Source organism: Parasteatoda tepidariorum, unplaced genomic scaffold (genome assembly GCF_982258835.1).
Source record: "Parasteatoda tepidariorum strain Cologne lab strain unplaced genomic scaffold, Ptep-v5.0 scaffold_12, whole genome shotgun sequence".
Classification (NCBI taxonomy): domain Eukaryota; kingdom Metazoa; phylum Arthropoda; class Arachnida; order Araneae; family Theridiidae; genus Parasteatoda; species Parasteatoda tepidariorum.
Window position 1 is genome coordinate 831,652 of NW_028257371.1, and position 16,602 is coordinate 848,253.

Sequence of the window (16,602 nt, forward strand, 5' to 3'; positions counted from 1 at the left end):
GAAAAATGGGTAAAAACTGGAAAAATCCAGTAAAATTGGTTTATTTCCAATGTTTTAAATTATTTTTACAATATATTCGACAGTTTCTAATGCGTAAGGTGTTCTAAGAGTAAAATTGTGCATCTTTTTTCGTTAAAGAACGCATAATGGAATATTAATAAACATATAATAAATAAAAAAAAATGGCGGGGAGGCGTTCGAATTTCGAAGCCGTCTAACTCCCTTGAATATTAAGTTATAATTTTCAAACTCGAACCTTAAGTAGGGGTTTATGGTCCAAACATATCTGTTGCAGGAAATTTTTATAGATGAATTAGGGGGAGCAGGGGGCCCCTCAAAGTTCTATTGGATAGCTGACAGAAAGAGGACTTTTGAAGAGAAATTGTGTCCGGCTTCTGGTGTTCTAGTGGTATTGTGGTCAGGACACGGGACAAGTAACTGACGGCTGGGGCGAGGGGACGCTGGTTCGAATCCCAGCGTTATCATTTTTTCAAACAATTTCTTTTCTTTTCTTCCGATAATTTTGTATTATATTATTTTTTCAATGTGTTTTTCCATATATTTAAGAGGGTCCTACATATAGGAAATAATTTTTTTAATTTGAGAAAATGGCGAATAATGGGTAAAAATTGGAAAAATCCAGGAAAATTGGTTTATTTCCATTGTTTGAAATTATTTTTACAATATATTCGACAGATTCTAATGCGCAAGGTGTACTAAGAGTAAAATTGTGCATCTTTCTTTGTTAAAATATTGAAAAGAAGTTAAAAAAATAATATAAAATAAAATAAATAAATAAATAAAATTTATCCGAAATTTATCCGATTATTAGCTATTATTCGCTACTTCCCCCCAAAAATTTGTTTTTTTTTTTTTGTATACAGAGCACTTGATTCAAGTTAAAATATCGAAAAATATGTTAAAAAAAATAATATTAATAAAAAAAGAAAAAATTTGAAAGTCGATCGTCGCAGGGTTTCGAACCCATGGCACCCGGAACAGCAAATATAACCTGCCACACAGCTTTACCAACTGCGCCATGATTCATATGCCTGAAACACGAATATTTAGCTTAAAACCCCTCCTCCCGGTTAGTAAACAAAACATATTTTGGCAGATTGTGGGCCCACTGATTGGTATATAAAAAAATCCTTCTGTAAAATTGTTCGATACATTAAATTCTAATTTTGGGCGGAGTTTTAAATGTATAGGTTAATATTACAGGGAGTTACGAGGTGTGATGTGTGCGTGCCTCCTAATATGACTTCTGTCGCTTTTTCAGCAATTATTCGCTCCTTAACAAAGAAAAATATTTCTTTTCACGTATAGAACACTTTATTCGCTTAAAAAGATTGAAAAGAAGTTAAAAAAATAATATAAATTAAAATAAATAAATAAATAAAAATTTTTCGAAATTTATCCGTTTATTAGCCATTTTTCGCTACCCCCCCCCCCAAAAATTGCTTTTTTCTGTATACAGAACACTTGATTCAAGTTAAAATATCAAAAAATATATTTAAAAAAATAATATTAAAAAAAAAAGTTAAATGTCGATCGTCGCAGGGTTTCGAACCCATGGCCCCCGGAACAGCAAATCTAACTTGCCACACAGCTTTACCAACTGCGCCATGATTCACATGCCTGCTCCGCGAATATTTAGCTTAAAACACCTCCTCCCGGTTAGTAAACAAAACTTATTTTGGCAGATTGTTAGCCCACTAATTGGTATATAAAAAAATCCATTAGTATAATTTTTCGATTCATTAAATTCTAATTTTTGGCGGAGTTTGAAAATTATAGGTTAATATTATAAGGAGTTATGGGGTGTGATGTGTGCGTTCCTCCTGATATGACTTCTGCCCCTTTTTCAGCCCTTATTCGCTCTTTAACAAAGAAAAATGTTTCTTTTGACATATTTGACACTTTATTCGCATTAAAATATTGAAAAGAAGTTAAAAAAAATAATATAAATTAAAATAAATAAATAAATAAAATTTATCCGAAATTTATCCGATTATTAGCTATTATTCGCTTTTTCCCCAAGAAAAAATAGTTTTTTTTATATACAGAACACTTGATTCGCGTTGAAATATCAAAAAATATGTTAAAAAAAATAATATAAAAAAAAAGAAAAAATTTGAATGTCGATCGTCGCAGGGTTTCGAACCCATGGCCCCTGGAACAGCAAATATAACTTGCCACGCAGCTTAACCAACTGCGCCATGATTCATATGCCTGCCCCGCGAATATTTAGCTTAAAACACCACCTCCCGGTTAGTAAACAAAACTTATTTTGGCAGATTGTTAGCCCACGAATTGGTATATAAAAAAATCCTTCTGTAAAATTGTTCGATACATTAAATTCTAATTTTGGGCGGAGTTTTAAATGTATAGGTTAATATTACAGGGAGTTACGAGGTGTGATGTGTGCGTGCCTCCTAATATGACTTCTGTCGCTTTTTCAGCAATTATTCGCTCCTTAACAAAGAAAAATATTTCTTTTCACGTATAGAACACTTTATTCGCTTAAAAAGATTGAAAAGAAGTTAAAAAAATAATATAAATTAAAATAAATAAATAAATAAAAATTTTTCGAAATTTATCCGTTTATTAGCCATTTTTCGCTACCCCCCCCCCCCCAAAAAAAAATTGCTTTTTTTTTGTATACAGAACACTTTATTCAAGTTAAAATATCAAAAAATATATTTAAAAAAATAATATTAAAAAAAAAAGTTAAATGTCGATCGTCGCAGGGTTTCGAACCCATGGCCCCCGGAACAGCAAATCTAACTTGCCACACAGCTTTACCAACTGCGCCATGATTCACATGCCTGCTCCGCGAATACTTAGCTTAAAACACCTCCTCCCGGTTAGTAAACAAAACTTATTTTGGCAGATTGTTAGCCCACTAATTGGTATATAAAAAAATCCTTCGGCACAATTGTTCGATACATTAAATTCTAATTTTGGGCGGAGTTTTAAATGTATAGGTTAATATTACTGGGAGTTACGAGGTGTGATGTGTGCGTGCCACCTGATATGACTACTGTCCCTTTTTCAGCCATTATTCGCTCCTTAACAAAGAAAAATATTTCTTTTCACATATAGAACACTTTATTCGCTTTAAAATATTAAAAAGAAGTTAAAAAAACGATATAAATTAGAATAAATAAATAAATAAAAATTATCCGAAATTTATCCGTTTATTAGCTATTATTCGCTATATCCCAAAGAAAAATTAGTTTTTTTTTATATACAGAACACTTGATTCAGGTTAAAATATCAAAAAATATATTTAAAAAAAATAATATAAAAAAAAAGAAAAAATTTGAATGTCGATCGTCGCAGGGTTTCGAACCCATGGCCCCTGGAACAGCAAATATAACTTGCCACGCAGCTTAACCAACTGCGCCATGATTCATATGCCTGCCCCGCGAATATTTAGCTTAAAACACCACCTCCCGGTTAGTAAACAAAACTTATTTTGGCAGATTGTTAGCCCACTAATTGGTATATAAAAAAATCCTTCTGTAAAATTGTTCGATACATTAAATTCTAATTTTGGGCGGAGTTTTAAATGTATAGGTTAATATTACAGGGAGTTACGAGGTGTGATGTGTGCGTGCCTCCTAATATGACTTCTGTCGCTTTTTCAGCAATTATTCGCTCCTTAACAAAGAAAAATATTTCTTTTCACGTATAGAACACTTTATTCGCTTAAAAAGATTGAAAAGAAGTTAAAAAAATAATATAAATTAAAATAAATAAATAAATAAAAATTTTTCGAAATTTATCCGTTTATTAGCCATTTTTCGCTACCCCCCCCCCAAAAAAATTGCTTTTTTTTTGTATACAGAACACTTTATTCAAGTTAAAATATCAAAAAATATATTTAAAAAAATAATATTAAAAAAAAAAGTTAAATGTCGATCGTCGCAGGGTTTCGAACCCATGGCCCCCGGAACAGCAAATCTAACTTGCCACACAGCTTTACCAACTGCGCCATGATTCACATGCCTGCTCCGCGAATATTTAGCTTAAAACACCTCCTCCCGGTTAGTAAACAAAACTTATTTTGGCAGATTGTTAGCCCACTAATTGGTATATAAAAAAATCCTTCGGCACAATTGTTCGATACATTAAATTCTAATTTTGGGCGGAGTTTTAAATGTATAGGTTAATATTACTGGGAGTTACGAGGTGTGATGTGTGCGTGCCACCTGATATGACTACTGTCCCTTTTTCAGCCATTATTCGCTCCTTAACAAAGAAAAATATTTCTTTTCACATATAGAACACTTTATTCGCTTTAAAATATTAAAAAGAAGTTAAAAAAACGATATAAATTAGAATAAATAAATAAATAAAAATTATCCGAAATTTATCCGTTTATTAGCTATTATTCGCTATATCCCAAAGAAAAATTAGTTTTTTTTTATATACAGAACACTTGATTCAGGTTAAAATATCAAAAAATATATTTAAAAAAAATAATATAAAAAAAAGGAAAAATTTGAATGTCGACCGTTACAGGGTTTCGAACCCATGGCCCCCGGAACAACAAATCTAACTTGCCTCTTAGGTTTACCAACTGCGCCATGATTCATATGCCTGTCCCGCGAATATTTAGCTTAAAACACCTGCTTCCGGTTAGTAAACAAAACTTATTTTGGCAGATTGTGGGCCCACTAATCGGTATATAAAAAATTCCTTCGGTACAATTGCTTGATACATTAAATTCTAATTTTGGGCGGAGTTTGAAATTTATAGGTAAATATTATAGGGATTTACGGGGTGTGATGTGTGCGTGCCTCCTGATATGACTTCCGTCCCTATTTCAGCCATTATTCGCTCTTTAACAAAGAAAAATATTTCTTTTGACATATTTGACACTTTATTCGCATTAAAATATTGAAAAGCAGTTAAAAAATAATATAAATTAAAATAAATAAATAAATAAAATTTATCTGAAATTTATCCGATTATTAGCTATTATTCGCTATTTCCCCAAGAAAAAATAGTTTTTTTTTTATATACAGAACACTTGATTCACGTTAAAATATCAAAAAAATATATTTAAAATAATAATATAAAGATAAGAAAAAATATTAATGTCGACCCTCGCAGGGATTGGAACACATGGCCCCCGGGACAACAAATCTAACTTACCACACAGCTTTACCAACTGCGCCATGATTCATATGCCTGCCCCGCGAATATTTAGCTTAAAACACCTGCTCCCGGTTAGTAAACAAAACTTATTTTGGCAGATTGTGGGCCCACTAATTGGTATATAAAAAAATCCATTAGTATAATTTTTCGATTCATTAAATTCTAATTTTTGGCGGAGTTTGAAAATTATAGGTTAATATTATAAGGAGTTATGGGGTGTGATGTGTGCGTTCCTCCTGATATGACTTCTGCCCCTTTTTCAGCCCTTATTCGCTCTTTAACAAAGAAAAATATTTCTTTTGACATATTTGACACTTTATTCGCATTAAAATATTGAAAAGAAGTTAAAAAAAATAATATAAATTAAAATAAATAAATAAATAAAATTTATCCGAAATTTATCCGAGTATTAGCTATTATTCGCTATTTCCCGAAGAAAAAATAGTTTTTTTTTATATACAGAACACTTGATTCGCGTTAAAATATCAAAAAATATGTTAAAAAAATAATATAAAAAAAAAAGAAAAAATTTGAATGTCGATCGTCGCAGGGTTTCGAACCCATGGCCCCTGGAACAGCAAATATAACTTGCCACGCAGCTTAACCAACTGCGCCATGATTCATATGCCTGCCCCGCGAATATTTAGCTTAAAACACCACCTTCCGGTTAGTAAACAAAACTTATTTTGGCAGATTGTTAGCCCACTAATTGGTATATAAAAAAATCCTTCTGTAAAATTGTTCGATACATTAAATTCTAATTTTGGGCGGAGTTTTAAATGTATAGGTTAATATTACAGGGAGTTACGAGGTGTGATGTGTGCGTGCCTCCTAATATGACTTCTGTCGCTTTTTCAGCAATTATTCGCTCCTTAACAAAGAAAAATATTTCTTTTCACGTATAGAACACTTTATTCGCTTAAAAAGATTGAAAAGAAGTTAAAAAAATAATATAAATTAAAATAAATAAATAAATAAAAATTTTTCGAAATTTATCCGTTTATTAGCCATTTTTCGCTACCCCCCCCCCCCCAAAAAAATTGCTTTTTTCTGTATACAGAACACTTGATTCAAGTTAAAATATCAAAAAATATATTTAAAAAAATAATATTAAAAAAAAAAGTTAAATGTCGATCGTCGCAGGGTTTCGAACCCATGGCCCCCGGAACAGTAAATCTAACTTGCCACACAGCTTTACCAACTGCGCCATGATTCACATGCCTGCTCCGCGAATATTTAGCTTAAAACACCTCCTCCCGGTTAGTAAACAAAACTTATTTTGGCAGATTGTTAGCCCACTAATTGGTATATAAAAAAATCCTTCGGCACAATTGTTCGATACATTAAATTCTAATTTTGGGCGGAGTTTTAAATGTATAGGTTAATATTACTGGGAGTTACGAGGTGTGATGTGTGCGTGCCTCCTGATATGACTACTGCAGAGATGCCAACTTGCTACGGACAGCAAATGTTTATTTTAAAGTGGTAGTTTATCAATTGTGATTCTTTGTTTTAATAAATTCATTTCAGTCGATTTTTATCCACCACTATTTCTAAATAATTCGTAGGCTTATATATTCAGCACTTCATTACAATTATGACATGTTAAACCTTTTAAAAATTAACAAAATTATTCAAATGTTCACAAATTTTAAATTGTAGTTATTTACCGTTTTTTAAATTATTTTGGCGTGTCCGGAGCAGTTGGCATCTCTGCTACTGTCCCTTTTTCAGCCATTATTCGCTCCTTAACAAAGAAAAATATTTCTTTTCACATATAGAACACTTTATTCGCTTTAAAATATTAAAAAGAAGTTAAAAAAACGATATAAATTAGAATAAATAAATAAATAAAAATTATCCGAAATTTATCCGTTTATTAGCCATTATTCGCTATATCCCAAAGAAAAATTAGTTTTTTTTTATATACAGAACACTTGATTCAGGTTAAAATATCAAAAAATATATTGAAAAAAATAATATAAAGAAAAGAAAAAACCCGAATGTCGACCCTCGCAGGGTTTCGAACCCATGGCCCCCGAAACAACAAATCTAACTTCCCTCACAGCTTTACCAACAGCGCCATGCTTCACATGCCTACTCCGCGAATATTTAGCTTAAAACACCTTATCCCGGTTAGTAAACAAACTTATTTTGGCCCATTTTCGGCCCACTAATGGGTCTATAAAAATGTCCTCGGGTACAGTTGTTCGTCACATTAAACTCTAATTTCTGCCCCAGTTTTAAATTTATAGGTTAATATTATAGGGATGTACGGGGTGTGATGTGTGAGTGCCTCCTGATACGACTTTTGTCCCTTTTTCAGTCATTATTCACTCTTAAAAAAAAAAATAATAATTTTTTTCATGGACAGAACACTTTATTTACTTAAAAATATTGAAAAAAAAGTTAAAAAATAACATAAATAAATAAATAAAAATTATCAAAATTTAACCGTTTATTAGCTATTATTCGCTATTTCAGAAAAGAAAAATAGTTATTTCTATATACAGAACACTTGACTCACGTTAAATTGTTGAAAAGTATTTTAATAAACATAATATAAAATTAATAAAAAAAATTCAAAGTCGACCGTTGCAGTGTGTCGATCCCGGGACCTCCGTGCCTTCAAATCTAACTTTCTCACAGACTTTTAATGAACTTTTAAATGAAGAAATTCGAAGTCTATTTTCTGTATAAAAATATGGTCATATATCTCCCTCTTATATTAACCTATAATATTCAAATAGGACCACGTATCATATTACCGGGTTATTGAGTACCCTTCCTGAGGAAATAATTATAGACCTCATAGGGGATACACAATGTGGCCCTGTTGTTCACTATGTACGCATATCTAAAATAGTGCGTTCAATCGCTTTAAAATGAGGAAATTCGTCTTCTAAAAACCTTTAGGACGAGGCGTTTCGAAGTCAATTTTCAATATTAACGCAAGGCCCGATATCAGACCTTAATATTGACCCATAATATTTTAATTGGACCACGTATTATGTTACCGGGTATTAAATAGTCTGATGATCGAATGATGGGGCAAAAAACAAAAAAGAATTTTTTTATCTTTAAACTAAAAAATTTTTCATTTATAAATAATTTATTAATACTCAAATTGCTTGAAAGATGATACGTTCCCTACTAATGACAACGAAGTTTTTTGTTTTATCCAGGCTTAACTCGATCTGCCGTCACACGCTGGCTCTGCGGCAAACGTCAGCGGCAGATCGAGTTAAGCCTTGGTTTTATTCAGTGATTTATTTATATTTATTATGTCCGACATTGTAAAAAAGAAAGTCCCGCAGTGGACTGATCGTTAAGACACGGTTCCCAGCAGATCACCGAAGTCAAGCATCACTGGCTAAGGTCAGTGTGCGGGTGGGTGACCACTTGGATCAGTCGGCGTAGGGACCGACGGTGTGCGGTATTGGTCCTCGTTAAACTGTGCTACCGTAAAGTGCTCGACTTCGCGCGCAGGTCGTCGGGCTACCGAAGCGGGGGTGCCATCCCTTCCGCACAGGATCAAAATTGTGATGGCATGTCTTCGGATCATCCTCCGGGATGTTTCCTAGACCGTCGCCAATAACCCATTGTGCAGCTCCAGTGCGACGTAAAGTAACAACAACAACAACAAAAAAGAAAAAAAATGCATTTTTGGCCTTGAGTGACAATGGCTTTTTACAATTTGAATACTTCCATTTGAACGGGTTAGTAACATGTACAGAAATAGGCAACCGGATCCTTTACATAATTATGAAATCAGTTCGTAAACAAACAAAAGGCTGTGATGAACATTTCACCAAGCATACCCTTAATTATTTAATGAAAATAGTTTGAAATATTCCAGTATGTGCATCAGCATTAGATGATGTCAATTAAGAATGGTGTGAGTTCTTTTTTTTTTCTCATAGTAATAAGCGCAATAACGTGTTCTTAATCTTTCAACATTGGAATTATTTATATAAAAGCTCAGCAATTTTGCATTGCACATTTAAATGCAACTAATATATTTTAAAGAAAATTTTGTGTAACATTTTTTTATAATTGGGCCGTGGAAATTTGTCAAACCTAGTGCCGGTATGAATGTAGTTGCTTTATCTTTATAATTATACAAGTTCAATGAGTCTAAATTGCTGTAAAGTCCGTTTTTCTATAATCTTTTTAATTCCTTTTTTTCTCCCTTTTTAAAATTGGTTAACCGTAGTTTTTGCAACCCTATTAAATTTTTATTACCTTAATCACTTATTGCAGTCCGTTTATTTTACCTTGTTATATCAAGTAGCTCATTATGGGAAGATCTCTGTATCATGATCTATAGCTGAATAAATGCCTAGTTTTGGCAGCTTTCATGCAGTGGTCCTTGAGAAACTAAAAAAAATAAAATAAAAGGGGGCCTACAGAAAGGATATTACTCATAGCCATCCTCAGACAAATTTCTACTTGTTTGATTTATTTTTTTTAGTTTGCAAATTTAAAATAATTTTGTTACCTTATAGTCGGTATGACAGATCAGGATACAGAAATATTCCCCATATTATTACTGTATAGAAACTTAACTAATAATTGTAAATAAAATTCTGCTTTCTTAGTTAATTTGTGTGGAAATATTACGCAATTGTTAAACCTTTTGTGAGGGTAAACTAATCAAGGGTAACCAAGTACTTTTTGCTTCACTGGGCGCAAGGGAATAGTTACTAAAAATGTATGCATGTGCTTGTCTTAGTCGTTATTATGTGTTTGTGAGAATATGTACTAAAGACCTAATAAATATTGACCAGATCTGAAAGTGCGAGCATGTAAATCCACAGTTCCTAAAGCAATATAAGTTTGTAGTTATATATTGTTTTGATTTTGGAATATAAATCTCAAAATAACTGAAACTCTACTTTTTTAAAAAGGTATCTAGTATAAAATCTAAGTAAATATGTGCAATATAAATAAACACGATAAAGCAAACTCATGTTATCTCATTCGCTTTTGTTTGGACCGGAGGATTCATTATATTGAGCATCAACTGTATTTTTATTATTTTATGGAATATAACTCAGCTAGAGACTGAAGCTTTAAGTGGCATTAAGTGAAAACTCTAATATAACATTTCTTGTTCTTATAAAACAGAATAATCTCTGTTTTTTTTAAATTTCTAATGCATGTTTACTAATTTTGCCTATGAATAATTGCAGTCCTTACAATTTATGCAAATTCTTAAAAATATTAAAATTTTTTTTATAGAATTGTTAAAATTGGAGGTGAGTTTTATTGTTGAATAGCTTTTTCTGGAGTCGTTAAGCATGGCAAAGATACCAGTAATGAGTGTATCAGCATCCATTAATGATCCTGTTGCTGTTATGAATACTTACTGCTCATATGTATCAATGCTCATAGATTCTGTTGCAAGTAAGTTTAATAATTAGTCATTGGGAATTGAAAAATCAGAATTTATTTTCACTTGAGAATTTCTCATAGCAATTTTGTATTTGAGATTACATAGATATTATATTTTGTACTAAGGATGTACCTAATGAATAACTATATACTTATGGCTCATGTTACTTTGTTGGTAATGTTTACAATTCTCATACATTGATATTCACAAAAAATAAAATAACCAAAGTAATATACTTATAAATAAATCTTACTTATCTACTTAAATCATACTTACTTAAAGATAACTATATACCTACCTATAAATAAATCATTGTATTTATCTGCACCTGATCAAAAATCATACTTAAATATTCTTACTTCTCATTTTTAATTTAATCAAATCCACATGTCTTTTTAAAGCAAAACCTTGATCAAATATATTTTATGCATTTATTGTAGTAACCTGTAATTATAGCTTATTTTGTTTTTTATTTAATTATCTGTCATTGATTCACTTTTCCTATCGATTTTTATATTGCATAACTTTAATTTTCTCTTTTCTTTTCTTTTATAGAGGAGGAAAGTAAATTGAAAGCTTTGCCAGAATTGAGTGGAGAGCTTGAAGTAAGGTTTAAATTTAATATAGTCAAATGCTATATTCAGAATGTCATTGTATGGGGAATTCGAAATTTATTTTTTCAGTTTCAGAAATGACAGTTCATTTTTCATAATTTTGCAGATTATGTATGCCACAATTAAAGTCATTGTGCCGTTAAGCCCAGCATTCAAATCGATTTTGACTACCGAATTACAGAAACCTTTTTAAACCTCTCCCCATTTTCTAGATATTTAAATTTGCCTCCTATTTTTTGGTTCATTTTTCACTTTTTTACCAATTTTTTTTCTTTTACGTTAAATGCAATTGGCAGTTTAGTTTCCCATATATTGATAAATTTATTTATTTGGAAATTAATGTTTTAGCACCAATTGTATGAAGATCATTGAATTTAATTGAATGGCAAATAAGAATTTAAATTCTAAGAATTAAGGAGCATTCAAGTGATTGGCTCAAAAGCTTTTTAAAAACTGTTTAAGCAAGCTGAGACATAAAAACACTATTTTTCCTCCCTCCTATATTAGTATTAATAGACTATTAATGATAAACATGTTATTAGATTTATTACTTTAATGAAGGGGGAAAAAATATGTATTTTGATACATTAAAGTTTGAATTTGAAACCTAAAGACTAGAGGCACACCATTGAAATCAAATGTACTATGTTTATAAAAATATTTTTTCAAATAATAAATAAAAATAAAAGAATTTGAATAGATGTTTAACTAACAATAATAAAAAGAATATTTTAATGAAATATTTGTGTTATAATTTTGTAATAAAAGTATCCTTTTATTTTTTCAGACTATTGTTAGTAATCCACAATATCCTTCATTTTTGGATCAGGCTATAAAAATTTTCATCAGAGTTTTAGAAGATGGAGAACCATAGTTCAATGCTGAAAAAGCCACCCATGTATGTATTTTCATGTCATGCCAATGGATCATTTTGTATATTTTAATGTACATATTTTTATATATATCCTGTATTATTTTTTATGAAGGTAGCCAATCTAAATTTTTTTCCTTTACTCTTTTATGTTTTTTTTTATTCATATGTTGTCAATTATTTAGTTTACATAACTGATGAACTTAATGAACACAGTTAATAGTCATTGATATGGGTTTAAGATAACAAAATTTGAACAGTATTTAAAAAAATAACCCCATTATTGCTAATGTCTGTAGGTTATGTTGTGTGTGTATGAAATCAACCTCATTTTAATGTCTTGGCAGAATAATCAGGTTTTCTCTATTTATGCTTCATCTCACTTTGTTTTTATATTCAAGACTGCTGTTTTTAAAAATTAGATTAAATCAGGGTTAGTAATTGTCCTGATGATCTTGATGTTCCTGATTTAAAGTATTTTATCCGTATTTGTCCTGAATTTTTTGTGTATATTGAACAGTATTGAATATTCGATGATATTGAATGATTGGTCGATGATAATGAAATGATATTGAATATTCGATTTTCCAGGAATGAAAATGCAGATTTTTGGGAAAGTAGATTTAAAGAATTGAAAAATTTTGATCCAATATCCTTTTTCTTTCTTTTTTAAATGCTTGTCATAATCACAATATTTGATAGTTCCAATATAGGGACTGTTTATTGATTATTTACATGGTTTAGATATTTAGAGTCTTACCCAGAGGATTCATTGTTTCAACTTCTTTGGGAATTAAGTCATTCAATGGAAAGGAAAATTGATAAGCAATTTCACAACATCAAATTTTTATGATGTCGATTTCAAGGGTGATATGCTTACTTATTATTTTCACCAAATACAATAAAAAATCTTGTAAGATTTCCCAGTTGCACAAATATTGATTGTTTTCTTTCATGTGATTTCAGTCAACAAGCAGTTATAAAACTTTTAAATGATATATTAGGGGATTGCTTACTAAAATTAGTGTTCTACATAAATGTTAAACGGTATATTCATTGCATTTTTGTTTTGAGATCATTGAAACCCTACTTTAAAGAGATTAAAGTAATCTTCAACTCAATTACACATTTGAATTGTATAGGCAGAACAAGAACTTGCAGTATGTTTTTGTTCTGCATGCATTGTTATTTGTTGAGTATAATTGAAATACATAAAAATCAAGAGCATGGCTCTAGAAAAGTTTAAACTTCTAGGATTTCATTTTTATGAGCCATGCTGTTTGATTAAAAAAAGTGTTAAATTTTACTGAAATATTGGGCTGTAAGTCTTTAGGCAACCATGTGCCCAGGATTTGTAAGCCCGTAATTATAAACAATATTCTAATTAAAATTAAACTTATTTCTCCGAGGTAATACTAATACAAAAATTATGCAAAGTGAAGTTTATTTGGTAAAAATTTTGAATAGCTGAAAATATTTTTTGAAAACTAAAAATTTTCTTCTCTAGCTCTACATTTTATAATAATAAATAATTATAAATTACTTAACTACATTAGATTGATATTTACATCTGAACAGATTAGCTAATAAAATGTTGCTATATATTAACTTAGAATTTTGTTGCTTTCATAAAAACTTAAAGAAACTATGCAGATATTTTTCTCAATTTATATATTTCCTCTATATGTTTAATGTTGGAATTTTATGACTTCTCCTATACTGATTTTATTGATGTTTTATTTTTATTCAAATATTCATATTTTAGGTGGAAAATGAGGAAAACATATTAGTAGTTTTAAGAATAATCATAGAATTTCATAAGACCTTCAGGCCACCATGCAGCTTTGAAGTAAGAATGTGTTATTTATATGATTTATCTTTTTCAATGAATTTGCTTTTGTATTAATATATTTCATAGTGTACTATTTTGAAAACTATTTTATTAATGATCAACTTTTGTAAATTTTTGCATTACATTGAGTGGAATGTGTTTCTATAGGTTTTTAAACTCGTATTTTCATGGGGAAAAGAATATTGACTTGAGTGGATGTCATTTAATGTATCTTATAAGAGATTTTAGATTTTTCACTTGTTTGATTAATTAGTTATGACTTAAGACTTAGTTATCACTTAAAAGTTTAAAAAAATATTAATATAGGCTTCCATTATAATGACAGATGCTTCTATGAATAATTCTTGATAAAATGAGGGAGTAAAAAAAGGAGAAAATAGAGGAAGATAATAGCACTGTGATGAATCAATTTATAAAATTTATAAGCCTATAATTTGCAATATAATTGTCAATGATCACAAGGAGTTAACTCATTTTAAATTCTCTGATCCTATTCTATTTCTTGCCAAATTGTTCCTAAAGTTTTCTTGTTTTAATTTCTCAAGGTTTTTTATAGACATTGCTTAAAAGAATTTCATATTTTTGCTTTTATTTAATGAAAAATTCTGAGGAATATTGATGAGTATTGTTTTTCCAATCCAAATTGCTATGATCCTGAAGAAATTTTTTTTTTATTTAATAATAATGAGTCTTAGTCACAAATTAATTTTTTTAAATATAATATTATGCTATTTTTGCACTAAATTTAAATGAAAATCATAATGAAAAAAATGAATATATTGTGGGTTCTTTTTAATTTTAGTGTGACTAACTCAAAATATTAGGGGATATAAAATATCAATGATTCCCCCACAACACAACAGAAAGATTTTATTAGTACTTTGAATTATTTATACTTTTTTTTATTATTTTAATGTCCAGTGTGAAAGAAACCTTTAAAATTTTAATGATTTATAAAGTAGAGAAAAATAAATTAAAAAAAGAATTATGGAGAAACATAGAAATTCTCTCCATTCAGTGTTTATAAGTTTTTCCATTCATTGGTAATTTGTTCTAAATAAATCTTTTTAATGTAATTAAAACCTCTTTTTTTAATTTTTTTATTTCCATGGTTTAAATACTTTTTTTTATTCACTTATTTTGTATTGTTTGTTTTGGTACTCTTCACCTGCATGGCCTGTTAAACCACAATATACCAAAACATCAAGCATCTTAAAATAAAACTTAAGTGATTGGGAAATCTAAAGGTTGCATGCAGTGATGTGAGAATAATGATATATTAAAAAAAAATTAGCTATTACTAACACCTCTTCAACTTACAAATAAAAAAAAAATCATGAAGAATAGTATAATCAACATGTGACTTTAAAGCAAAGAGAAAACATGTGAAATATTAATTATGAATTGTTGTGTTGCTTAAAAATAGGGTTCAGCAAATTTAAATCTATGTATTAAAATAAAGGAGATTTCATCATAAATTTTATCACTTGTTAATATTTTAACTCAATACAATTTTCTGTAGTATTTTTTTTTTTAAAAACTGTATATTCTTTTTAATTTGTTGAAATTTTATGAAACATTTATGTGTCTTTTTTTTTTCCTTTTAAAATTTTAATTGAAAATGATTGACTGTTGATGCTTTCTTGTGTCGTGTGTTTATTTAATCAGAATTGGTTTATGACAAACTTTTTAGTGAAGAAGAAAAAATATGGTGTATAAATATTTAATACTCTGCATTATTCAATATGAATACAGTTTTGTGATTTATAAACAAGCTCCACCTTTATTGTGATAACATATGAAATTATAATAATTATATAATTTATTTACCATATTGTATAATTATCATATCATATAACATCATGATATTAATTATGATTATATTAAAAAAGGCAAAATATTTGAAAGAGCATTAATATAATGTATGATTATTATTAATATGACTCTTAATAGCATCCTGAAATCGATTGGTTACACTATCATGTTACGTACCGATTGAAAGAAGAAAATATATTCTTAATTGGAAAAAATAATTAATCTTTTGTACTTTTCCAATTATTTTTAGATACAGATGTTTCTGCTTTATGTAAAGAATATTTACAAAGATCTGCCTAATTACTTGCATCTTATGTTTGAAGCACGGCCTACTCCAAAAGTAAAAAATTTATCAGCAGCTACGTTGGAACTGCTATTGAAAGAAACATTTACCATAACACTGATTCAAATTGAGAAAAGTTAAAAAAGGGATCCAAATTCAACTACTCAGATGGTGAGTAAAAATAATTTTAGCATCTGTGAATCTGTTATTATTAGTTATTAAATTAGTTATTAGTTCATGTAATTTGAAAATTTCAAGTCTTGTGTTTAAAAGCCTTTTTAAATGTATGTTAATAAGATTATATTTTCTGAGTAAGCAATGAAAATAGTTATTTGGCTAAACCATTATAAAATTTAGACTATTTGTTGTAGCCTTGGTAATATTTAAAAATTAGCTTATTCACAAGTATGAAAGGGTTTCCATTCCTAAAAAAGCCTTAAATTTAAATATGGTTTTAGGAGCCCATTAAAAGGTCTGTTTTTCTTTCTAAACCTTCTTAAAACTCATTCATATTTTAATTTTGAAGACTTCAATTGCAATTTATAATTGTTTTCATTATTATTCTTGATGCTATTGAATTTAAAAATGATATTGAAG

At 29.4% G+C, this 16,602-nt stretch overlaps 1 protein-coding gene across 12 annotated transcripts in view; it reads left to right on the top strand.

Moving 5' to 3' along the window:
* The window catches only part of LOC147800845 (transcription-associated protein 1-like), an 84,007-nt gene that overhangs the window by 48,275 nt on the left and 19,130 nt on the right, over positions 1-16,602 (top strand). For 6 of the 12 annotated variants that reach the window (XM_087156338.1, XM_087156340.1, XM_087156339.1 and 3 more), the window contains exons 1-3: positions 12,074-12,129; positions 13,821-13,904; positions 15,973-16,176. In XM_087156338.1, coding sequence (XP_087012464.1) covers positions 12,085-12,129; positions 13,821-13,904; positions 15,973-16,146 — 303 coding nt within the window. In that variant the 5' untranslated portion in view covers positions 12,074-12,084 and the 3' untranslated portion in view covers positions 16,147-16,176. Of the gene's footprint in view, positions 1-8,852; positions 9,071-10,416; positions 10,582-11,125; positions 11,176-11,971; positions 12,130-13,820; positions 13,905-15,972; positions 16,177-16,602 lie in introns of those variants that run through there. The other 6 variants (XM_087156347.1, XM_087156348.1, XM_087156349.1 and 3 more) reach the window with 3 other exon arrangements.